At 40.4% G+C, this 25,167-nt stretch overlaps 1 protein-coding gene across 1 annotated transcript in view; it reads left to right on the forward strand.

Annotated features, from left to right (window-relative positions):
* Positions 1–9,140: 9,140 nt before the first annotated feature.
* Positions 9,141–25,167, forward strand: part of CLVS1 (clavesin 1) — a 171,420-nt gene continuing 155,393 nt past the window's right edge. Inside the window, exon 1 of the mRNA XM_077163202.1 lies at positions 9,141–9,595. Coding sequence (XP_077019317.1) covers positions 9,141–9,595 — 455 coding nt within the window. The remainder of the gene's footprint in view (positions 9,596–25,167) is intronic.

Genomic DNA, 25,167 nt, shown 5'->3' on the forward strand with positions numbered 1-25,167 from the left:
CCTTTTGGCATTCCTGGGAGAACACATATTCAATTTTAAAACTCGAAGCAAGATTTTAGAAAGGTGAAGAGCTGAAAGGGTTACCTACTTCAATGTATATGTAAAATCTGGAAATATAAATTTCACCCATAACTGATGGATGAGGTATTGATTTATACTTTCATGTGGGGAGTTTTATCACTGAGATTTATTTTCCATACATCTCTTGAAAGAGAGGGTTACAAAACAACAGAGAATAGCTTTCATTTTATATTTGTATTAATTTAAACTTTAATGTACCTAAAATTGTTCTTTGTTTCATCAAAAACACCAAGGAGGTATGCAACTTGTGGCTCTGCTCATTAGTTATCAATGTTCTTATATTTCAAACAATACTTAGACTTCATAGATTTTTCTCCTTCTGATGTTGACAGTAATATATTCTTTCCTCCATCAATTCAGTCAATTTCATAATATCCCTTAAGTTATCTTCCTTAGAATTGCTGGGCTGTGTCCGTGCGCCTGTGTGTGCTGTGTGTGTTTGTGTGAGTGCCTGCACATAAGTGACAGGGACTGGTTAGAGAAGGCAGGACACTCAAGAAAGAACATGAGGGTGGGTCAATATATTTGGGTCTAATACTTCACTCGTCTACCTGTTCCTAATTAATCCAAATCTCAGATTTTTTCTTTTGCTTAATAAGCAAAATTATAACCTAATTTTAAGTGTTGGTGTAGAGATTAAATCACATAATACCAAAGCACTTGGCATATATGTATTGAACGAATGTTGTTTTTTTCCCCCAACTTTAACACTAACTCATTTTAAGTGACATTAGGCAAGTCACTTAGCTGTTCTATGCCCCAATATCACTTTATTTACCTGGAGGCAACATTATTTTGATATCAACAACATTACAGTTGATGTAAAAGGAGTTTTTCATTTCCAAAGTATTTTCGCATGCATTATTTCCCATGATCTTCAGCATGGCCCAGGGGATTTATCTTTCTTCTACCTACACTGCAGGATCATGGTTACCATAAAAAAGATAACTGAGTAAAATGTGTTGATGTAGTGCAGATACACCTGTACATATTTGTAGGCAAGACCCTGCTATTATTTTGATTGTCTCCCATTATTTTAATGTGTGTTTCTTAAGATGATCATGAAATAAATGAGAGCAACAGATTATAAAACAACCAAAACAGATTTCATTTGAAGTGCTATACTTTCTAAAAGAATTTTCCAATCAAGATTGCTGGATCCCCTAAAGCTGTGTGTTTGTGGGTGTATCTGTGTGCAAATGCACTTCTTAAGACTGAATTCTGCATGAAGAAATAGGCATGTAGATTTTTTCAAATGCAAACTTGATACGAAGCATGAGTTTAGAATCTACAGATGCCATGATTTCAAATATTGCAAAGCCTGGAGAATCTTATTTCCTCCCCTTCATAAAAAAAATGTCACTACCTAAATTTCTAGTCCATTAGAGAAGACACAGATTAGAGGTGGAGGTAGCCTCTATAAGAGGGTGCTGCTGAGTTACTCAATATTTTTGGAACAAGCTATGAATCTGGGATCATTGGGACCCAACTAGCGTGGGGTGGGGGCAATGGTTTATGGGGCTCATGAGTGTGCCAAAAGTGTCCCTGGTGGTTATCAAGCACATTTCAAATCCCTGCATATTTGATGTTTTACCAGAAATGGTAACGTGTCAATCCTTCTAATAGGATAGCAGTGTCTTTGATCTGTCATTTTTACCAAAGAAAACCACATAAAGGCAGAGCAAAAAATAGTGATAGCTGGAAAAGGCATAGACAGCTGGGTTTTAACAGAGCTATAGCCATCTTCCAATGAAGAACTGAGGACTATATGGTAGCTAGACAACTTTAAGGTATAGTATTAGGCTACCTAAGAAAATCTGTTAACCATTGGGCATATCTGAGCTCTGTAGGGGACTGAAAAATGTCCCTGCAAAAGACATGCTCAAGTTTTAACCCCTGTCCTGTGGGTGTGAGCTCATTTGTAAATAGGGCCCTTTGTTTTTCTTAATAGTGATTTTTGATAAGCAAAAATTATTTTGTTGTTGTTGAAGTCTAATTTATCATGTTTTTCTTTTGTGGCTAGAGCTGTATATGTTCTAATAAATCCTTGTCAACTACAAGGTCACAAAGATAGACTCTCTTATTCTTGAAGTTTTGTATTTTTAGCTTTTATGTTTTTGTTCATCATTCACCTTGAATTATTTAAAACTGTTTTTAACTTTTTATTGTAGTAACAAATAATGCAACTCAAAATTTCCCATTTTAACCACTGTCAAGTATGCAATTCAATAGTATCAATTACATTCACAATATTGTGCTACCATCACCAATATCCATTACCCTAACTTTTCATCACCTCAAACAGAAATTCTGCACCTGTTAGACAATAACTACCTCTTCTGGCCCCCTACAACCCTGTACTCCTGGCCCCCAATAACCTCTACCTCGTATCTGTCTCTATGAAATTTGGTTCATCTGATTATTTCATACAATATTAGTCTTTTTATGTCTGGTTCGTTCACTTAATATGATGTCTTCAAGGTTCATCCATGCTGTAGCATGTATCTGAGCTTCATTCCTTTTTATAGCTGAATAACATTCCATTGTGTGTAAATACCACATTTTGTTTATTCATTCATCTGTTGATGAACACTTGCGTTACTTCCACCTTTTGGCTGGTGTGAATAGCTGCCATAAATATTGGTGCTCAAATAACAGTTCGAGTCCTTCTTTTCAATTATTTGAGGTATATACCAAGAAGTAGGATTGCCAGGTCATATAGTAAATCTATTTTCAACTTTCTACGGAACACCCAAACTGCTTTCCACAGGGCCTGCACCATTTTACAACGCCACTAGCATGTATAAGGGCAGCTATTTCTCACCAATACTTATTATTCTCTGTTTTTTTATATATATAATAACCAATCTAGTGCATGTGAAGCAGTATCTCATTGTGGATTTGATTTGCATTTCACAATGACCAATAATGTTCATCTTTTCATGTGTTTATTAGCCATTTATATATCTTGAAGTCCTTTGCCCATTTTTTAATGGGGTTACATGTTTTTTTGTTGTTGAGCTGTAGCAGTTCTTTATATATTCTGGATATTAAACTCTTGCCAGATAGGTGGTTAGCAAATATTTTATCTCATTTCTGTAAGTTGTCTTTTCAATTTCTTGATAGTGTTCTTTGATATATAAATATTTTTAATTTTGATGATGCCCATTTTATCTATTGGTTTTTTTGTTGCTCATGACTTGAGTGTTCTGGCTGAGAAAGGACTGCTAAATCCTAGATTATGAAGGTTCTTCCTATATTTTCCTCTGGGAATTTTATGGATTTAGCTATTACATTTAGGTCCTGGATCCATTTAGAGTTAATTTTGTATATAGTATGAGGTATGGATTCAACTTCATTCTTTTGCAAGTGGATATCCAGTTTTCCCAGCACAATTTTTGAAGAGACCATTCTTTCCCCAATTAGTATATTTGCACCCTTGTGAAAATCAGTTTGCCACAGATGTAGGGATTTATTTCTGAACTCTCAGTTCTATTCCACTGGTCTATATGTCTATTTTCATGCCAGTGCCACATTGTTTTGATTACTTTGGGTTTGTAGTAAGTTTTGAAACTTGGAAGTATGAGACTTCAACTTCGTTCTGTACATAGCATCTTTAAATGTGTTATTCATTAAATTATGAATGCCGCTGGGTCTTAATCTAATATGGCTGAAGTCCTGATAAGAAAAGGAAACTGGACACGGAAACAGGAAACCAAAGAAGGAGACACAAGAAGACGGATTGCCATGTGATGGAGTATTGCCAGGAAATACTACAGTCTGGAGAAAGCATGGCCTTGGTACACCTTGATACTGGGCTCCTCACCTCCAAAATTGTGAGCCCATAAATTCCTGTTGTTTAAAGTAACCAATGTGTGTTACTTGTCATAGCAGCCCTGGCAAACTACGACAGGCTCATAGAATAGTATAAGGAAAGAAAGTGGAGTTCTGAAAGGAAAGGTGAACTGCTGAAGGTCACATAGAGAATGTTAGTAAATATTATAATGTCTTCACTACACATTAGAGGCAGAATAGCATAGTGGGAAAGAGCATGGGATTTGGAGAAAGCTTACTTGGGTTTGAATCCAGTTTTTGACTCTTAGTAGTTGTTTTCCTTTGGCAAGTCATTAATCTCTTTGCGCCTCAGTTTTTTCATCTGAAAAATGTGGATAATAGACTCATTTAATACAGTTTGTTCTATGGATTAAATTGTCTTAATATCCTAGGGCTGCTGTAATAAAGTACCACAAACCAGGTGGCTTAAAAAACAACAGAAATGTACTGCCTCCCACTTAAGGAGGCTAGATGTCTGAAACCAAGGTGTTGGCAAGGCCAAGCTCCCTCTGAAACCTGTAGATGAGACTCCATCCTTGCCTCTCTTTGGTTTCTGGTGGCTACCAGCCATCCTTGAAGATTCTTGGCTTTGGCAACCTCACTCTATCTCTGCCTCCAGGTTCATATGGTCTTCCCTTCCTGTGCCTGTCTGCCTGAATCTTCAAATGGCATTCTTGAGTCTCTCTAGGTCCGTGTCCAAATTTCCTTTTCTTTTAAGGACTCACCCTAATCCAGTTTGCTCTCATTTTTAACTAATCACGTCTTCAAAGATACTAACTCCAAATAAGGTCACATTCACAGGACTGGGAGTTAGGACTTGAACATGGTTTTTTGAGCGTCCACAACGCAATCGACAACAGTACTGCAATATATAAAAAATGCAGGGGGTGTAAGGGTAGTTCAGTGGTAGAATTCTCGCCTGCCATGTGGGACACCTGGGTTCGATTCCCGGTCCATGCACTTCCCAAACAAGCAAAAAATTCAACAAATTGTACTGCAATAATGGGATACTCACGTGGAAAAATAATGAAATGTGACCCTGTCATACAGCACACACACACAAAAATGCAAGTACTTGACATAGAATAAGCACAACTATAAAAAATGATAAATTACAGCTTTATTATTATCAATACTATGAGGACAGAAAACCACTCACACTTCTTCATATGATACAAAGTCCAATATGTTCTTTTGTACCTGCTTGAACAATTCCAAAAAGTTGAAAGAGACCTGAGTCTTTTAGGTAAAATCAAAAAAATTACATGATACCCCATCAGTTGAAAATGTTACATCCTAGAGAGCATTCTTGTGTAGCACAGCATTTTCAGTGCCTTAAATATTATCAATTGAAATTGTTATTTAAGTAACATTCTATTTTGGTTTCTGAAATGAAGGGCATACCTTTAATGGGAGATATCTATTTCATTCTAAGTATGAAACCCAGTGACCCTGACTTGGTTATTCTCACTAGAAACTTCTACTCTATGCTGAGCACAGAATATAGATATAGAGAGAAGCAAATTTATATCAGATATTATAGATGGGAGGCATAGCTCTGCGTGGAAGCAGGCTATGAAAAATGCAATCTCAACTCTCCCCTTGAACCCATAGCAATTTATCTTGGAAACATTGTTGAGTTCCCTGAACTGTAAGGTAAGTAGCTTGCTCCAAGCAGTTTTAAATCTTCTGTGGGGGAATCAGCAGTTGCTATCCCTTGTACTGTCAATGTCTCGCTCCATGACTTGGAACTGTGACCATTACCCAGCAACCTTCAAGATGGCAACGATCTGAGATACATTGTGCGTAGGCAACATTATTCTAGGGGTAAAAATTGTAGATGAGAGAGGAAATTAAAAGCATGCTGCAATTTCCTCATTTAAGGAAAACAGTCCTGGAGGCAACCAAGTAGAGGAAGGTAGCCCACTACTTATTCACTCATTCCAAAAACATTTGACTACATTGTTTATTCATCTTTATGTATTTATTGAGCATGTACTGTGTGGCCAGCACTATTCCAGGCACTCAGGTTACAGCAATGAACACAAGGGAATCCTTCTGCTCATGGAGCTCACACCTTCTTTGTGCCTGGCACTGCATTTGAAGATACACAGATGAACTCCTTGTCCGCAATGTGTAGTCGTAGGAGCTATGTGGGCATGCATGAGGAGGTTCTGAAGGTCACATAAGATGACCTCCAGACCAAATGTCAAAGGTAAAATGGAGTTCATCAGTGGTTTTTCTAAGCAGAGAGGGCAGCTTTTGCTGAGGCTCACAGATGCAAAAAGGAGCAGACATAGCTCAGTGTAGCTTAGAGGCTGGAGAGGGAAATGTGGGGAGAAAGAGAGGGACGCCATGATGAAAAGTTTTGAAACCATAGTACATAGTTTTATACTTTATTCTAGGACAATGGGAAACCATTGATTGATTTTAATCAAGGAGTGACATGAACAGATTTCAACTGCAATCCAGATAATGGATTGGAAATGGCCAGGGTTGGCAGCAAGGCACCAGCAAAGAGGATGTTGCAGGAGTAAACATGATGTGGGATGGGAAGAGGTAGACAGATTTAAGAAATACTGTGGAAGTGATTGCCTGGATGTGGGTGGTGAGGTAGAATGTAGAATGGCTGACTCCAAGGCCTCCAGAATGGGGATCTGCAAGGAAAATGATGGCTTAGATTAAGAGATGGAGGTGGAGGAATAAATCCAGGATGCAAAACTATAATTAGTTCAATTTGGATGTTTATGGGACATCCAAGCAGAGATGGTCAATTGGCAAGTAGACATATAGCCTGAAGATCAGGGGAGAGAGAGGAACTGAAGTTATCTGCATAAAGATAATCAAATCATGGGACAGTATCTTCAAAACGCTAACATTGAAGTGAAAACACTAGCATTGAAATGAAGACTGAAACAGGCATGGCCAAAATGCTAGGAGAAACATAAGGGCATTTAGAGTCAGAAAAGAATGGGAGAATGTGTGAGAGAGAGTTTTTTAGAAGGTTGAAGTAGTCAATGTCAAATATTTTTAATAGAGGTTTCCCACAATGGGTACCGAAATTCATCTATTGGATATAGCAACAGAGAGGTCATTCATTGGTAGGGTGTGTCTGCCTGTCTTGGCTTGGAACTGTCCCAGGTTTATGTCTGTTGTCCCCACAGTGCTATTATTAACATCCCCTAGTGTTGAGGCTTATGTGTTAAGTTATATGATTATTCCCATCATGGAGGATGTTGGTGAGAGCAGTGTAGCAGCATGTCAAGGACAGATTGAAGTGGATGTAGGGGTGAGTTAGAGGAAGAGTTTGTAATGAGGCTATTAGAGAAGGGATTTTAACATTAGATGGGCATTGAATTAGTGGATTTTAAGCTTTTCCCAATCCTGGGAATTTAAGATTGTAATTCATAATCCTTTTTTCCTTTACTATTCAAGGTATTCAAAATCAGCGAGAAGCAAGACTGTTCTATTTGTTCTTCTCACATATTACAGAACCAAGTGCTATTTTCATAAAAAATTATTTTACTAAAACCCAACATTTTATACGTAAAATTATTTTTATTATTCTATTAAATTGAAACTGGATGCCGCTACTTGAACTGTTCTTTACCTTCTCCTATATCTGAAAGGCAAAAATATAAAGCAGAAATTGGTGAGTTGATTTCTCCCTTAAGGAATTGATGCTAGTCATCAACAAAGCAGGAGAATTATTTTGTTTCAGTTCCTATATGTGATAAAACACTAACAATAGTAATTAGATGGAGAATGAGTATTTCATCTCTTCTTGAAGATACTGTAACCTAGGAAAGGTAGGAAAAAATGCATGCTTCCATGTTTATTTACACCAGTATCTTTTCTGATTTTCCCAGGTTAGACAAAATAGATGTCTAAGAGAGTTTAAGCATATTAAAAATAAGAAAGACACAAATAATATGGACGTGTCGCTGGAAACGCTGTAGCTATAGACATCATAAGATATAGATCCCAGGGGATTAAAACCATCATTTCATAAGCTAAATCGCATCTCAAGACAACAGAAAACTCATATAAAATTGAATGATTTTAAGTCTGTGTGGATACTGGGTCAGGTAGGGAGCCAAACAAGAGTTCCCAGTCCATTTGCCTTCCTCACAGAAGAGTGACAAATACAAATAATAAGGTCGTTTTTTGTTAACATCCACATCTGAGCATCCTTTTTATTGTTACTGAATTTGATTACTGAACATCAAGCTTTGTGCCGTAAATCTGCTCCCTCCCACCACCACCCCACTTTGGATGACTCTTTTGAATAAGTAAGTACCTGTGGGGTGAGGACAGGGTGAGCTTTATTGTTAAGACGCACATGGTACCTTAAAAAGAAGGTGAGGAAGGGGGTACAAAGGTAGTTCAGTGGTGGAAGCCTAGCCTGCCATGCGGGAGACCTGGGTTCAATTCCTGGCCCATGCATTTCCCCCAAAACACAAACAAACAAACAAAACTCAAACAAATAAAAATCCAACAAGTGGTGCTGCAATAGTGGGATATTCACATGGAAAAAGAATGCAATGTGACTCCTGCCATAAAGCATACAGAAAGGAAAAAAAAAGCGGGGGAAGGCTATTTCTGTAAAAGATACTTTGATTTGAAAAAAGAGGCTAATGGGAAGCGACAGATTAAAGCAGTCATAATTTCTCTGCCATATCTAGGCCTGTGCCTACCCCCATAAAGCATGCTGTAACAAAGAAAGATCTTTCTTTCTACTTACTATTTCTTAGGGTAATTAACACAAGAGCAATCTATTGCTAATTTTATATTATTATGTTAACTAGTTGATATAACTAAAAAAGTTCCAAAACACACTTAAAATCCCTGCACGTTATACATTCCAGTTGTCAATTTAAAAGTTATCTTTAAAATGGGTTTTAAAGATAATCTACCATTTATTCTTTGAATACCTGATTTAATCAGATCCATGGCCTAATATACTGCTTTGCCATCTAAGCTCCAATTGATTTATTAGATTTTCATTGTATCATCTCTGTTTTGTTTCTCTTGTGTACCTCTGTTTTGCAGGAAGCAATGGCATTGGCTTTGCTTCTCTTTTGGATGGCAACCACCACGTAGGGCCTGGATGTCCTACCACTTCCCAGGAACAGAAAGAAGACCTTGTATTTGTCTTTTTCGGCAGCAACCTGGTAGTAAAAGGACTGTTGAGTGGGCCACAGTTTCAGCAGACCATCAGGTGAATGGGACCATTCTCTCTCCTTTCAAGATACCAGAAGTTGCGCACTTGGAAAGGAGTTTTGGCCAAGATGACCCATTTACAGGCTGGACTCAGCCCAGAGACTATAGAGAAAGCACGCCTGGAACTGAATGAAAACCCAGATATTTTACATCAGGATATTCAGCAGGTCAGGGACATGATCATAACCAGGCCCGACATTGGGTTTTTACGTACAGATGATGCCTTCATCCTGAGATTTCTCCGAGCCCGAAAGTTTCACCAAGCAGATGCCTTTAGACTCCTGGCCCAGTACTTCCAGTATCGCCAGCTAAACCTGGACATGTTCAAAAACTTCAAGGCAGATGATCCTGGCATCAAGAGGGCTCTGATTGATGGATTCCCTGGAGTGCTGGAAAGCCGTGATCACTACGGCAGGAAGATCCTTCTGTTGTTTGCAGCCAATTGGGATCAGAGTAGGTAAATGTAGATAGTGTCTTTACTTGGTTTCTCTTTTCTGTAAGCATGGTTCCCTGCATGCTTGGGGCCATGTGGCTTGACTGGTAACCAGCTTTCATTTCTTAAAATATACTTTACACTCCCACAAAGTATGTCTTAAGACCATAGGTTTAGTGTCATTAAAAGGCAATTTCAGATTTGTTGTGATATTTTGGAAAGACAGAATTATAGTGCTGGAGTTGTAAGAGACCTTGGAGGTTGCTATGTATTCATCGAAGTGGGTCATTTATCATACTAAGATTGAAAGCTGGTGTTCTAAAAGAACCATAGAGTCTGTCTTAGTGTTCTCATGGTTACCAACAACAATAACGGAGATGGATTCAGTAGATGGCTTTAAATCAAGTGTTCTCAACACATGTAATAATTTCTTGGATCTGTTCCATGACTTTAATAGCCTCTATTTCTTCCGAGTACCAGATCTTTCTATCTAAATGCCTGCAAGTTTCCCAACAAATTTTATAAAGAACCTCAAACTCAACTCATCATCACCCTACCCCACCCCCCCACCCCCACCCACATGTTCTACCATCCATCCAGTCTCTCAAACCTCAAGTCTAGGAGTCATCCTGAGCTGCTCCCTGGACTTTGCTCCTCATAGCCAATGAATTGCCAAGTCCTGCCCTTTCTTTCTCAAAAATCTCTTGGACCAAATAAGAACAAACAAAAAACGAAACAAAACAAAATCTCTTGGATCTCTTCACTTGTCTTTGTCTCCCGTTGCTATTACTGTAGTTAAGGTTATCAGCATTTCTCACCTACATTATTGTGGCAGCCTCCCAACTGGCATTTCTGCCTCTGATCTTGTCTCTTCTGAGTCATTCTAGTCTATACCACAGCCAGCAAGTCAGTCTCCTGATTAAATGACCCACAAAACTTTAAAAGTAAAGCCCAGCTTTCTGGTCTACCTTCTACATTTCCTGCTCTGCTTCATCCTCTTTTCTCCTTCATGTCCTCTGGTCCACCCAGATTGAAGTACAAGCCTTACCTTGAAGAATCATGTTTTTTACATGTCCTCAAGCCTTTGAAGTTGCCCCTCAGACACTTAGAGGAGGAACCAACTGCCTCCATTCTAACCCCAACCATCCCAGACACAATCTCCCCACTGATTCATGCCCATGTTATTGGTTCTTCAGGAAGGCAGCCTTCATCTACTCTCCACCCCAACCCTGCTTTGGTCATATGCTTTTCCTCACTCACACCTACACATTAAAGCACTTACAGGCAAAGTGTAAGTACCACTGTGATCATAGCTAATATTTTTAAATGCTAACCACATACTCTGCTGCCATGTACATATTTATGCCAATTAATCTAACAACTTTGAATGATAGGTGTTATTATTATTATTATCTCTATCTTACATTTGACAACACATGACACTGAGAAGTAAAGGAACCCCTCAGTGCCAAACAGCTAGTGAGCTGGTCTTCTAGCTTCAGAGACAGTCATCGTAACCTGGCTTTACTGCAATTGAGAGTTTACTTGCATCTTCTTAGCCTTCTCACCATACTGCAAAGTTCCCTTTGGGCAGGACTGCATCTTTTTTTATGTTTATCTCTGGCACATGGCACAATATTCAATAAATGTTGAATGAGAAGGAATGAATCAGTCTCTAAAACTTCACCTGTGATTTGAGTTTTCACAGAGATATCATCACTGAAAAATTTATTTTACTTGGGGAGATACAAGTTTAAATTAAAGCATATATCTCATTAAAAAGCATGTTTAGGGGGCTCCTTCACTATCTAATTTCACCTTTCCTTCTTTTGAAAATAGCTGTTTTCTGTTTGATAAATTCTTGATAAATTTCTAGGGTGATATAACCTTAGAAAGGTATTTGAATGCTTGAACATCCTCAATCTAGAGTCTAGCCACGTCTGCACCTGAATCTGGGCTGCATTTCTGTGTTTCTTATCTGTCATTCCATAAACATTTGTAGCGGACCCCTTATTATATTGATTCACTGATTAGAAAGATTTTTGGATCTTTACATCACCCATTCATTATTCTTTCAACAAACGTTTGTTGGGAACTTTGTACCAGGTAAGGCACTGAGGATAGTAATGAAAACACCTAGTCCCTGCCTGCAAAGAGCCCATTGGCCAGCAATGGTTGAACATATAAATATCCAGTTATTGATACCATAGGCTAATTCCTTCTGAGACACACAATGAAACAGGACATAAATGTAACATTAAAGGGCATGGCATTCTTTCCGAGAATGGCACATTGGCATTGGGAATTTTGAAACAGAAGAATCTGATGATTCCGGAGAATAATCACGCTGATTGCACTTGTACTTAGTTGTTGTAAGTTCTAGATCTTCCCTCTGCTCACACAGACCATGCATAGAACACAAGTGAGTAAAATATCTTATTTTGCGTTAGAATTTGTTCTCTATATATCTCAAATATCTTATTTTGCTTTAGAATTTGTTGTATATCTCAAAACTTGCTGTTAAGAAATCAAGATAAACAAATCTCCGAGGGAATAATCCAAATGTTTATAATGATATAAATCTTTAAGAAGTTACTTCATGTCTCTGTTCCTCAGTTTCTCCTGTGTAAAATTAGAAGCTTGAATTAGGTTAACCCTGAGATGCCTTCTGGCTCTAATGATTCATGAATGTGAAGCTCGATGAGCCCAATCCTATGGATGGAAAAGGATTTTAAAATTCACTTTATAGACTCCTAATTCACTAGGCTTTTTAAGTAAATGCTCTTCCTGTCTTTCTTTCTCCCTTTGTTTTTCTCTCTCCTTTTCCCTGCTCTATCTGTGTCCCTGTCACTGTCTCTCTCTTCCTCTCTCTCTCCACCCCCACCTCCAAAGGCTCATTCTATGTGAGACAATTCTTTTTCAAACTGAACAATAATATTTGTTCCAAACCATTTCAGTTTTAACAAGAAGGTGGGGCGTGGGGGATGATAAGACTATCCCAATGACAGTCAAAGATCATTAGAAGCAAACAAACCTCAGTTTCAATTCAGATATTGTCATGTCATTTACTAATTATATGACCTCAGACAGCTAACTTCTCTGAGCCTCAGTTTCCTCACCTGTAAGGTGGGAATGATAATGATGCCTCTATGTTAATGTGGTTGGGTGGCTTGAAAGAAAGGATGCATTTAAGGGACTCAGCTCATTGCTTGGCACATGAAGTGCACTCAATCCCAGTATTAGTATCATTATGCAACACCCTATTACAAAAATAATAGAGCACAGATGCTAAATAAATTAAAAACAGAGACAGGAGTACAATATTTGAAATGGAAGCAGGGTGATAAGTGTGATCTGCCTGCTCGCTGTTCCCAAGCACCAGGTTGTTTTCTCCCCAAATGTGTTTCCTGTCACACAGACTCAGGCTTTGAGGGTCTACATGGCCTAGAAGAGCTGGAGCAGCTTTGCAGAGTGATTACTTCCTTCTCACTGGGGGCCTGAGATGACTGTGAAATGATTTGAGTGTCTCCTATGACAGGTTTACTGAGATTAAAATGGTTATTAATATTTATTAAAACTATGTAAATCTCATTCATCTAGACCCAGACACCATGAAGCAAAAGCACTGAGCAGAGAGCGATGGGAAGCACTTCTCTTCCAAAGGCGGGTGCTGGGCACACCCCTGCTTGGGTTAGGTGCACAGCAAGGCCCTTTCTGGGTTCCCCAAGCCACCTTCAGAAATCAGGCCTTAGTAGAGAGTTCTCTGACATCTGTATTTGCTGAGGCTTCCACACCAGACCAAAGTGGGTTGGACTTTGGATGGGAGCCCCTGCTGTCCATTTGTAGTCAGCAGAGTCACATCTCAGCCCACAAGCCAGGTATGAAATGGAGACCGTGACTCAACGAACCCTTTGATCTTTCTCACCTATGCTCATATCAGCACTGGCAAGAACCCACAGTTTTCCCCTTTAAGATCCTACTACAAATACATTCACTTTTTGCTTCTTTCTGAATTGCATCCTCCCAACTGGTAATGCAACCTGATTTCCCTGGAGCTGGAAAGGGATGTCTTAGCATTGAGGGGCATGTCTATTTTTTTCTGGCTTTCATTCAGCTAAAAAGAAAAAACTTGGTTAAGCTCAATTTCATTATTGAACATGGATGTAATATTTGGTTTGTAGGGCTGTTGCAAGGATTGGCCCCAATCTCCCTGCCTGGTGGTGTACAAGAGGTAGAATAGAATAGCAGTAAAATGCACAAGCTCTGGGTCCATGCTGTTAGATTCAAATTTCTGCTACCACCCCCCACCCCAACCAGCCATGTGACCCCAAGCAAGTTGTCTAAATTCTTACTACCCTCAATTTCTCACCTGTAAAATGGTGGCAATGATGACAGTGGGTTAACGCTAGTTGAAGCTCAAAAAATGTGGTAGTTACTCAAGAAAAAAATTCAAATCAGGCCAAGATCTAGAATACTGGGTTCCAAGATGTACTGTCTAAAGGCAGCAGCGTTTGGTGCCATATTCAACTTTCTTCCCCCTACAAAAGTATAAAAATACAACAGAGTTGCCAAGCCACCTTGCTCCAAAATCCCCCCTCAATGACTCAGTTGTGGCTGGGAGACTGTAAGTCACCTAGTCTTAGTTCTCCTGCATATTGGTTTTATTATATTCTCAGGGTATAAACAATCACTGGGGGGAGGGGGAGGAAGCCAGATGATAAAAGCCCTGTAGTACAGCACACAGTCGTATCCATTAGTGCTGGTCAAGGCCCAGCTGGCCCCCAAGTACCTTAATTGTGGGGAGGGGGTGGGGGGACATTTGGAAATATATTCCAAGTCTCAATATGTAAAATCTCACTGTATATTATTTTTCCGGTGTATTACTTGTTTCTCACAATTAAAAGTGCAGATATCAGGAACCATGTTGAAAAATGGTTGAAAACTTGGTTCTTTAAGGAAGATGAGACATTAAGGAAGAGCTGTTAGGGTAATTTTGTAGAGGAAAAAGGAGACTGATGAACAACTTGATTTCTACCTTTAGGTCTATAAAGTTACTATAAGAAGGTGATGGGTACAGTAGGTTTTCTCTCCCAGACTACAGAACAAGAGGCCAAAGGTCGGGATTGAAGTATGGCAAAGGTTAGTGACCTGAGCTAAGAACTCAGAGCCAGGGCTGGGACAGAGGCCAGAGAGTGAGGCTTCAGTCTCAGGTGCCAAAGTTAAGGGGACACACAAAAACTCAGTAATATGAATAATGTTGTAATGCAATATTTTAAAAAATAAAAATTAATGCAAAAAACATCCCTGATGAACAAAATATCCAAATTTTACAGAAGGCAGAATCAGTAATACTTTAGCCTGAGGCTCCAATGAGGCTCTGATTATACTGAGACCAAGCTGATTTCTCAGGGGAAGAGCTTTCCACTGGCTCCTGACTGTACATAATATTACATCGCATAGTTAAACCTTTCTACTCCCAAGCATTTCTATGTGCATCTTCTTATTTAATGCTCCTAATCATTTGGGGAGTTTCAGAGGCCATCACTAAGGTATGAATGACCAAAAAAAAATGCTCAAGGAGAAGATGCTTTCTAGCTGGGGAAGGATATGACCTATCGATGGAAAATCCCAAGCTCAGACTCAGGACTTGCAAGTCCAAGCTCATTCCCAAGACATCTGAAACTAATTGTTCACAGCCCCTGAGTTGGGTTCATATTTCAAAATACCTGTGGAGCTTTTCAAAGTCTGTAGGTGGATTTCTTGGTGGTGGGTGAGTGTGTGCATGAGTGCAAATGAGTCACAGTGAAGAAGAGCTAAGGGTCTAAGAGGGGTAGTTCTCAAAAGGAACACAACTGAGATTTGGGGCCACTTGGTTCTTAATGTGTAGGACTGGGGTGAGCATTGTGGAATGTTTCATCCCCTCCCCCAGTCGTTGTGAGACTCAAAATGACCACCTCCACATTATCTTAAAACACCCTAATATCAACATCAATAGCTACCATTTATTAACCACCTATGTGTCACTTAGGTTCATATTTTATGTATACTATTTCTAGTCCCTACACAGTTCTGCAAGGATGCAGGAACTGAGCAACAGAGATAGGATTTTCCCGAGTCTGTCTAAATGTAAAGACCATGCTTTTCCACTAAACCCTATATGGTCTCACCCTTACCTTGAGCTCAGAGTTTCCAAAGCCTCCTGCAATCAAAATCTCAGTGACAGAGGGGCCTCAGGATCCAAATTCAAGGGTTTGTTCACATCCTCCCTTCAACTCCCTTGCCAGATCCAAAGCATAGGTGACTGACTCAGTGTGGGTGATGAAACCATCCTGAATGGCACGCAGACAGCAGTGATGAGCACAAGAAGCTGCTGCACCAGAAGTCGAGATGATTCAGGAGACTACCACAAGGACCTGCCCAGACCCTGATATGAGTGGGAAGAAAGGAAGTGGGGAGGGACCCATCGTTTCAGCCCGAGCTGCAAGTGGATGGAGACACTGACCAACAGGCAGGATTTGTTATCCTTTGGTGGGATAAATTCAAACCTCCTTCTTTCCTTCATGTGTTCATAAACATACTGCCATGCTACGACAGTCCTGGTTCTGTGTGAGTTTCTAGAGGTCCAAAGGCAGAGTTCCTGTTTGAAGGAGCTCATGGACCCAGAATATCTCACAATGGCACCTTCCAGCCATTGGAATGGGAAGATGGCTGATGCTAGGATATTTGAGCTTTCTTGCCTTCACAATTCTGAATGCAAGGACCACTGTCATGTTTAGTTTATAACATAGAAAACAACCTGGAATCATTGTGTTCTCAGGGAGTGGGTGATTTTCCATTCACCTGGGAGGCCTCCAGCTGTTTCTAGCCACCTCGTGTCACACAGTAATTTACTTGATGGAGATGCTGGATACAGCAGCTCCTTCAAATATCACAGTCCTTTGCTGACCTGCAGCAACCTCTAGAGGGTGACGGGGCAAAAGCACTGCCAGCTCTGTGGTGCAATTCAGCAACAAACGATAAGCATTAAGCAGGTTATTTCTTCTGATTAAAACCCCAGGGGAGTAGGTGGGATAGAACTCTTCCAACTATAAATATATCAGCTGATTGAGGTTTGCCTTCGGCTTTTGCAAGAGCATAAAAGAACTTTTAACAAGTAGCAGAAGGGCTGTGCCTCATTCAGTTTCACTGTCCTCAGTACAAGAACTTGTGGCATGAAAGGAACAGACCTCTACTGGATTAGTGCAGAATACTGGTGGGCAAGCCTGGTGGACTGCTTGCTTCCCAACAAGGCCATGTGATAACCTCCCTCCCCAAATCCCAAGGTCTGTGAAGAGAGATCCATGAAAATGTTAAGCAGCCGATTCTCCCCACAGAAACATAGTCAGAATTGCTCAGCTAGTGATCAGTTTTCTAATTTCTTCTGAGCTTGGGAGTGAGCCAAAGTGAGCTGGAGGGTGAGAGTCATTACAACAGAAACCAACAAGATCGAGTGCCTGCCCTGTGCCGGTAGAAATGCTCTCAGGCAAGCACTATTTATATCCATATTTTATAAATGAAGAAACAGAGGCTCAGAGAGGCTAGGTAATCAGTCTAAGTTCACACAGCCAGGAGGTGGCTAAAATGGGCTGGATCTCAGACCAAACTCCATAGCGAAGAGACCATGCTGCCTAGCTCATCAATGGAAGTTGTTTGCCAAATTTGGGGGCCACTAGTCAGACATAAGTGTGGTCTCTCGAAGGGTCAGCAAGCCTCTGCCTCATTTAATGACTCAAAGGACTTGAAAAGGACCTCAGGTCAAAAGGCAAACCTCTTATCACCTAGCCCAATCTCACAGAAACCTGTCAAAGCAGATGTTGTAGAACCCTCTCCAACCTCTGCCTTGTTTTTTTTTTTATATTTTTACTGAGAAATCTTCACACACATACAGTTCATACATGGTACATAATCAGCGGCTCACAACATCATCACATAGTTGTGTATTCGTCACTATGATCATTTTTAGAACATTTGTGTCACTCCAGTAAAAGAAAGAAAAAACTCATACATCCCATACCTTTTACCCTCCTTCACACTGACCATTAGTATTTCAATCTATCCATTTTTATGGATAGATTTTTATGTATCCCATCCCCTATTATTTATTTTTATCCTTATTTTTTTTATTCATCTGTCCATACACTGGATAAAAGGGGCATCAGACACAAGGTTTTCATAATCACATGGTCACATTGTAAAAGCCATATACAATCATCTACAAGAATCAAGGCTACTGGAACACAGTTCAATGGTTTCAGGTACTTCCCTCCAGCCACTCCAATTCACCATAAACTGAAAAGGGGTATCCATATAATGTGTAAGAATGACCTCCAGGATAACCTCTCAACTCTTTCTGAAATCTCTCAGTCATTGAAACCTCATTTTGTCTCATTTCTCTCTTCCCCCTTTTGGTCAAGAAGGCTTTCTCAATCCCACGATACCAGGTCCCCACTCATGCCAGGAGTCCTGTCCTACGTTGCTATGGCTCATCCCAGGAGTCCTGTCCCACGTTGCCAGGGAGATTTACACCCCTGGGAGTTATTTCCCACAGGGAGGGGGGAGGGCAATGAGTTCACCTGCCCAGTTGTCCACCCTGTTTTTGACAATAACAGTGGCAACATTTTAAAACTCCCAGCTGGAATATGTCGTATAAAAAGTGATCGCCATATGAGCCTGATTTAAGATAGCAATCAAAGGGGATCTCTGCTACCCTTTTCTTGATATAAAAGTGAGTGTTCATATAGAGGCTTTCAGTTGCCAAATGGAATCCCAGCTCTGCAGTTTACTCAGCCCTGTGACCTTAGTCGAGGGATCGAATTTCCCTTCCCTCAGTTTCCTCTTTTGTTTGGTTATAATCAGTAGAGCCATGAGGATTAAGTGAGATACTAGATAGGAAAAGGAGTTGTTCCCTTTCACCCTCCATTAGAGTTAGAGTCATTTCCCCACTTCAACCGCACCCAGAGTCTCAAATGCCCAGCGTCTGAGCTCTCATTCAGCCGAAGGATCTCATAAAACAGGAAATATCTCAGCTATGTCTCCTAAAAAGTGTTTGTTGATGAGCAGATGAAGTTAGAAGAGTTTATAATGGGCCTAGCCTGCTGCTTTCTCAAACCCTCAGAAGTGTGTCTGTCTTTTCATGTGGGACAGCCAAATAGTCCTTCAAATATTTCTTTTTAATCCCCTTCTTCCTCCACAAAACCTCCTTATCAGACATGCCACTCACATTTAATTCCGCTTAGTCCAGGGTTCAGCTGCTGCTCTGTCCACTGTTAACATCCCCTTTCAATTGAGCTCCGGCCCCTAAAGCTGGTTTGTAATAACCCATCTCCCCTTGGGTGTGAGTAGAGAAATAGGAGAGCAATGGGGTCTTGGGCTCCCCGGGAATTCTGAGATAACAGAGCAACACAGGCTCTGCCTAGCTGGGGGATGCATCTCAGAAACGCTCGCTCCCGCGGCCCAGGGCTTCCCCAGCACTACTCCAAAGGCAGGGGTGGGGTTTGCAGGGGGAGCAGGCTGCAAGGACAGGGGAGCCAGCTTTTATTTACAGCTTATCTTTTCAGATCACCTGCTCCTCACCATTTCTCACGTAAAAACCTAAAAGATTAAAGTACGTGACCCTCATTACCTTGTAGATACAAAAGACTCCTTCGCTGGCAGAGATTCCGGGGGTGGGGGATGGGGCTAGCCTAAGAATAACTTCCTTCTCAGAGCCAGCCGGAGCAAGGCAGCAGCTCTGAACTTGCTCTCAGTGACTCGACCTGAAATCCTGCCGCAGCCCCGGGGGCCCTGCCCGGGTCTGCTCAGCCAATGGCCAGTGTCAGTGACAGATGGACATGGCATGGATAGAGGGCATTCTGAATCACGGCATTTCCCTTTGCGGCGTTCACTGTTAGATTTTTCTAATTGCACAGCTGACTTCCTGAAGGAGTGCATCGGAAGGTTAAGAGGCCCTTTCCTGTACGAGGTGAAGCTCTTCTGGGCTATTGATTACTCCCCCCAGTTCTCAATCAGACGGGAAAGCATCTTGTAACTACTTTACAAGGAAGGCGCCCTGGAGCTGGAGAGGAAGCCCCCTAGCACACTGCCAGCCCCCAACCCCCAATCTCTGACCTCCGAATCTCCGCCCTATAAACCCTATAACTATCTGCCAGGTCTCCGGGTCTTTATGGTTCCAAGATAATCGTTGCTGCGCGGCGATGTGCGGAACCTTAAACAGCTGCTGGGAATGATTAAACGCCCCCGCTTCGCTGAGGTTGTAAATCAAGCTCAGAAGCCATTTATTGTGAGTGTACTGGAAAGCAGTAGAAGTTATTGCTACTATACTGTAAAATGTAACATCAGACAGGAAAATAAAGAGAGGATAAATTCTGTTGTGAAGGTTTTAAAGTGATGTGATAGTTTTTCTTTGCACAATCTCTGTTTCTCACCGTTTTGTTCTTTTCTCTTTTGTCTCTTTCTTCTCTATCTCCCAAACGCATACCCCCCCTCTCCCACGCAAGTGTCTCTGGATCTCATTTCAAATATTGCTTTTAAACAGCAGGCAGTGTCTTCATGCACTGGGGGAGAGAGTGTTCATATTGAAAACGCTCATAGGCACTGGGCCCCTGGCTCACATTTTATTTAGTCGTCACAACAACTTATGAAGGCAACATCATTATCCTCATTTGATAGAGAGGGAATTTAATCTGCACAAAATTATATTGCTGCCTTGACTTTCTGGGGGATTTCTCTTCCCCCTTCTTCCTGCTATACCATTATGTTTGGGCTCAGCTGTGGGGATAGTGTCACCTAGTCTCTGATTGCTCAAAATTTGTGCCAAGAATCTTTAATGGCTCTCTAGTGAATAGGGTTCAGCCTCTCTGCCTTCAATTTTAGCATATAAGACCTTAATATTTGGCAGTTCTTCCCTTATTCAAAGAACCTCTAGCACTCGAGTCACATGGGTGTCACCTGGTGGACATTCCTCTCTCCCGTCTCCTCCCTGCTCACCGAGAACATCCCCACCTTTGCCTGTTTAGTTCTTCCTACCCAGTCTCCATTCCTAGCATGAGGTGAGCATGGGTGCTACAGGAGCACAGGTAAGAGGCAACCTACCCAGCTAGGCAGCTGGGGCCCCAAGAAATTTCTTGGTGACATAATCTAACTTAAAGGAGAGGTAAGAGTGAGCAGATGAAGGGAAGGAAATCCAGGGAAGCTGTTTGCATCAGCATTCAATGATTCAAAGAGAGAAAGAGTGTCTCCCATTGGGATAACCTTAGCTGGCTCCACTGAACATCAAATAAAAGGGGTCCTAATGGTGAGGACATGAGGTGAGGAGGTAGGCTGAGGCTTTGCTTGCTATAAAGAATGTGGGCTGTATCTTGAGGGCAAATAAAGTTCTGCTTATCTTTCAAAGCCCATATCTAAACCAAGAAGCTTTGTCCATGACTGAGGTGGCACTGATCTCTCCATTGTTCGCTGAATGTCTGGCTCACGGATCTTCAGTGCATACTTTTCTATGCTTTGGGGAAGCTCCTGGAGCCAGGATGCTGGGTCTCTTCCTCCTTTGTATACAAGGGTGCAGAGCAGGGCTCAGTGGGGTCCTATTGATAGACTAACATGGGAAAAGAGCTGGAACAATGGAAAGCCCGAATGGAGGAGACTCTTTCTAGACTCTTCCCAATGGCAGTGTTCTTTCTGAGGGAACTGGAGTTGCGTGCAATTGAACTGGGGAATGAAGAAGGAAGAGGTAAGAAGCTTCCATCTATTCCTAGCTCAGTGATTCTCAGTGTGATAACCATGGAGGAAGAAAGCACCAAAGGAGCAGCGGGAGCCTTGAGGGCACTGGGACAGAGTCCAGCATGGAGGGTTCTGTAATGGCTCTGTCAGCACTGTGCCTTGAGCTCTGGGCACTAATTTCTTCCTCTGAAAATGCAGATGTGGAAGTAGATTAGTTCCAATGTTTTTTCTTGGCTCTTAAATTCTATTTTCTAATTCTATGTTCTTTTGTGCACAAGACTGAATTAAGGAAGGTTTTACATGATGGAAATCTCCGTTGTTCAGGATGTACCTTTGCACAGAGGTCAGGGAGTGGAAGCTTGATCTCCAGCTTTGCTCTTTGTGTATGGCTCCTCATTTCTACACCACATTCCCCCACTCTGCCTGGTGTGTGTAGATTCTGTTGCCAACACATTTACTTGTGAATTTCTACTGGGTTAATCCATCAGATAATTTTATAGAATGCATGTTGGCTATGATATCAAACCACGTCAGGTAGAGCATTGCAGTTTAATCTTTGATTTGTGAAATCTCCTCCAAATAATACTACAATGTGTGATATTTCAAATAATAATTATAATTATATCACAATGTGTCTTTGTACAGAAAGAAGTGCTCCAGAGAAGTTACATTTCTAAATGCTCAAGGGTTACTTTTTAAGGGTGAATTGTAAAATTTCATTTCATTCATTTTGATTAAAAAAATAATAACCTTAGGATGCCTTAGCTACTCCTCACTCTTGCTAAATATAATTTAATACTTTCTTCATGATAAATGATGACTATGACGAATATAAATTTTGTACCCTAGGCTGTGACACAGCCATCATGATGCAATTCTTGAGGTATGTAGGGTTTTTCTCCATGCTACAAAACATGGTTTGGTCCAGACTGCACTGTGATTTATGTTTTTAAATATCTATTTTTTTAGTCACTTCTTCCTCCTATTAGCTGTCAAATCATGTTACTGTTAATAGGGTTGTTTCAAAATCCCCTCTCCTTTAGTTCTCTGAGAATTAGGAAGCCAGAACACTGAGCTTGTTGAATTATGTGCTTTGGGTGAGGACCTATGGGGAATCCCAAGAAATAAAGTAAATGAGCTGTAGCAGTGCATGGATTTTATAACAGCTCATCTGTATGTGCAGAAATACAGTTCTGCCTAATGCACATCAGGCAGGGCACAAAGAATTTTCTCTTGCAGCATCTATTTGGAACTGTACAAAACTGAAAACCTAGACAATTCTTCTTCCAAGGTTTTTCCAACCTTGGATTCAAGTACCTACATGTCCCTCTGACTTCAGTACCTTTCTTCTCTCTGATGTTCCTCTTAGCCTGACAGAAAAGGACCTGATACTTTCATTTAAGCTTAGACTAAAACCACTCCTACTGAAGTGGTGATTATCTTTTGTATTTTCATTTTTAGACATATCTAACTGTTGAATCCCATCAAGGCCTTATCAGGAAAAATAAAGAAGCTTATCCTTCTGTTTACATTTCACTTCCTCTCTCTTCCCTCCATACCTACTCTAAGGCAGTGGGGATCCAAAGAGCACTGTCTTCCCTTTGGTCCCTGAGCTTCCAGCCCCTTCTCCTTTCACAGAGGAATTATCATGATGTATGTAATCTGGTCCACGCCACATGGCCGTAGTATTTATAGATTTAAATTTTGACTGCTTTGGGCTCTCCAATATCCAGGCCTCCAGGGCAGAGGCAGGGATAGGAACATAATAAGCAAAGAAACTGTTCAAAGACCGTTTGGTTGGGGAGAGACTCATGGGAGATGCTTCCTTCTTTTTCCTCCACGGCCACCTACGTGGCTGAAGCTACTGGATAAGTGAAGCCCTTTAACCTGATTTGTTCTTAACTTGAGGGCAGAATACTTGAATCCCCTGAAGATTTATACACTTATACATCTGGTGGGGAGAAAGTACATAGCTTCTATCAAATTCTCAAAACGTTCATGACCCAAAGACACTGAAGAACCATCACATTAAGTCATTCTTCTACTGGTTGAACTCTGAGTATAATTCTTCAGTGGACTGGGGAGACAAATATCCTACTAGGATAGTATAGTAGAATAATTGTCCAATGGATTGATTGCTCTGTCCTATACTTGAAGGGTTGTGGTTATAGGAGTATTTTCATTGTAGAAAATCGTGAAAAGAGAGAGAGTATTAGGGCATTAAAACCTATCCATATTCCTACCATATAGATATAACCACTATTTACATTGAAATATATTTAGCTTACACAGACGCACACAGGTGGTTTTATACTATATTTATAGTTTTATGAATCCAGACAGTATAGTGTAGTGGTAGAGTTCAAGTGACCTGGACTGTTGCCTTGGTACCAGTCAGAGTTCCACCACTTACTAGCTGCTGCGGCTGGGCAAGTTACTTAAACTCTCTGTGCCTTGATTTCCTCACCTATAGTATCTACCTCAAAGGCTTATATGAGAATTAAAGAAGTTAACACAAGAAATGGTTCAGAAAAATGCCCAACCCATAGTTAACACTCAACAAATGTCAAACTATGTCTGTTTATTTTTTGCTTTTATTCATTTAAATTTACCTTATGGTTAATTTATTAGATTACTAAATATTCACTGAGCACAAGCTTGTGACTGGATCATTTCAAACTCAATTTACTTGAACTTCATTAAATGACATATTTCACCATTTTTCCATTGGGCATTAGCTATTTCCTGTTTTTAACCAATATAAATAATGATACAGCGGACATCCTTCGACATAAATATATTCCCACTTCCTTGATTTTTTTCCTCCTTGGGATAAATTCCCAGAGTTTGAATTCCTGAGCAATGAAAACTCATGTGGCTCTCAGCATGTATTGTTAAATTGTTTTCAGCATATGATTCCAAGCTCTCTTCCTACTAGCAGTCTGTGAGAGCAAGACTCGGTCCTTGTCTAATAGAGAGATTCGTTATTATGCATATTCTCCCTGAGATCTGCCTTTTGTTGGTCTTATCTCAAGTTTTCTTTGTTCCTGCTTCCCCTATTCACACCCTTCTGGTTTAGAAGTTATTTAGTTATTTTGAACGTTCATCCTTAAATTTTAGTATGGAAATGCTTTACCAGTAGATTTTGATTTAAAAGTGCCAAACCCGCCAATCTCTTTATTCTCATCCAGAATAAAGTAAGAAAGGACTTTAGAATGCTTTAATTTCACTCTGAACTCCCACATCTTTTAAATCACAGCTGTATATTGTTTTCATTCTCCCATGAATTTAACCTCACCATTAACTTTTTTCTTTTTTTTTGGTGCATGGACTGGAAATCGAACCCGGTCTCCCTCATGGCAGGTGAAAATTTTATAATTTTATCATTGAACTACCTGTGCACCCCACAGTTGACTATTTTGGTTGTTGTTATTACTTGCAATCAATGCCTGTTAAAAATTTACCAAAATGTTTTACCGATTTCTTTGCTAGTTGGTGCATCTCATGTCCAACTCCTCTTTTCGAATTCAACTGCCTTCTTGCTGAAGTGAGGGTCTGCAGCTAGTAAATTATCTGAATAGCCTTTGCATGTTTGAAAATGCTTTTATTTCATCTTTATTCTTAAATAACAATTTAGTTGGATATATCATGCTAGAATTAAAATTTATCTTCCCTCTACACTGAAGATATTAATTCATTGTATTCTGGTAGCTTTTAGGGGGTGTGCTGTCAGTCTAATTGTGGTTCCTTTGCAGATAGTCTGTTTTTTTCTCTAGTGGCTTTAAAATTTTATCTTGTCTGAGTGTTCTGCAAATGTGCAGATGTTTTATGTTTTCATTTTT

Source organism: Tamandua tetradactyla, chromosome 6, assembly GCF_023851605.1.
Source record: "Tamandua tetradactyla isolate mTamTet1 chromosome 6, mTamTet1.pri, whole genome shotgun sequence".
Lineage (NCBI taxonomy): Eukaryota > Metazoa > Chordata > Mammalia > Pilosa > Myrmecophagidae > Tamandua > Tamandua tetradactyla.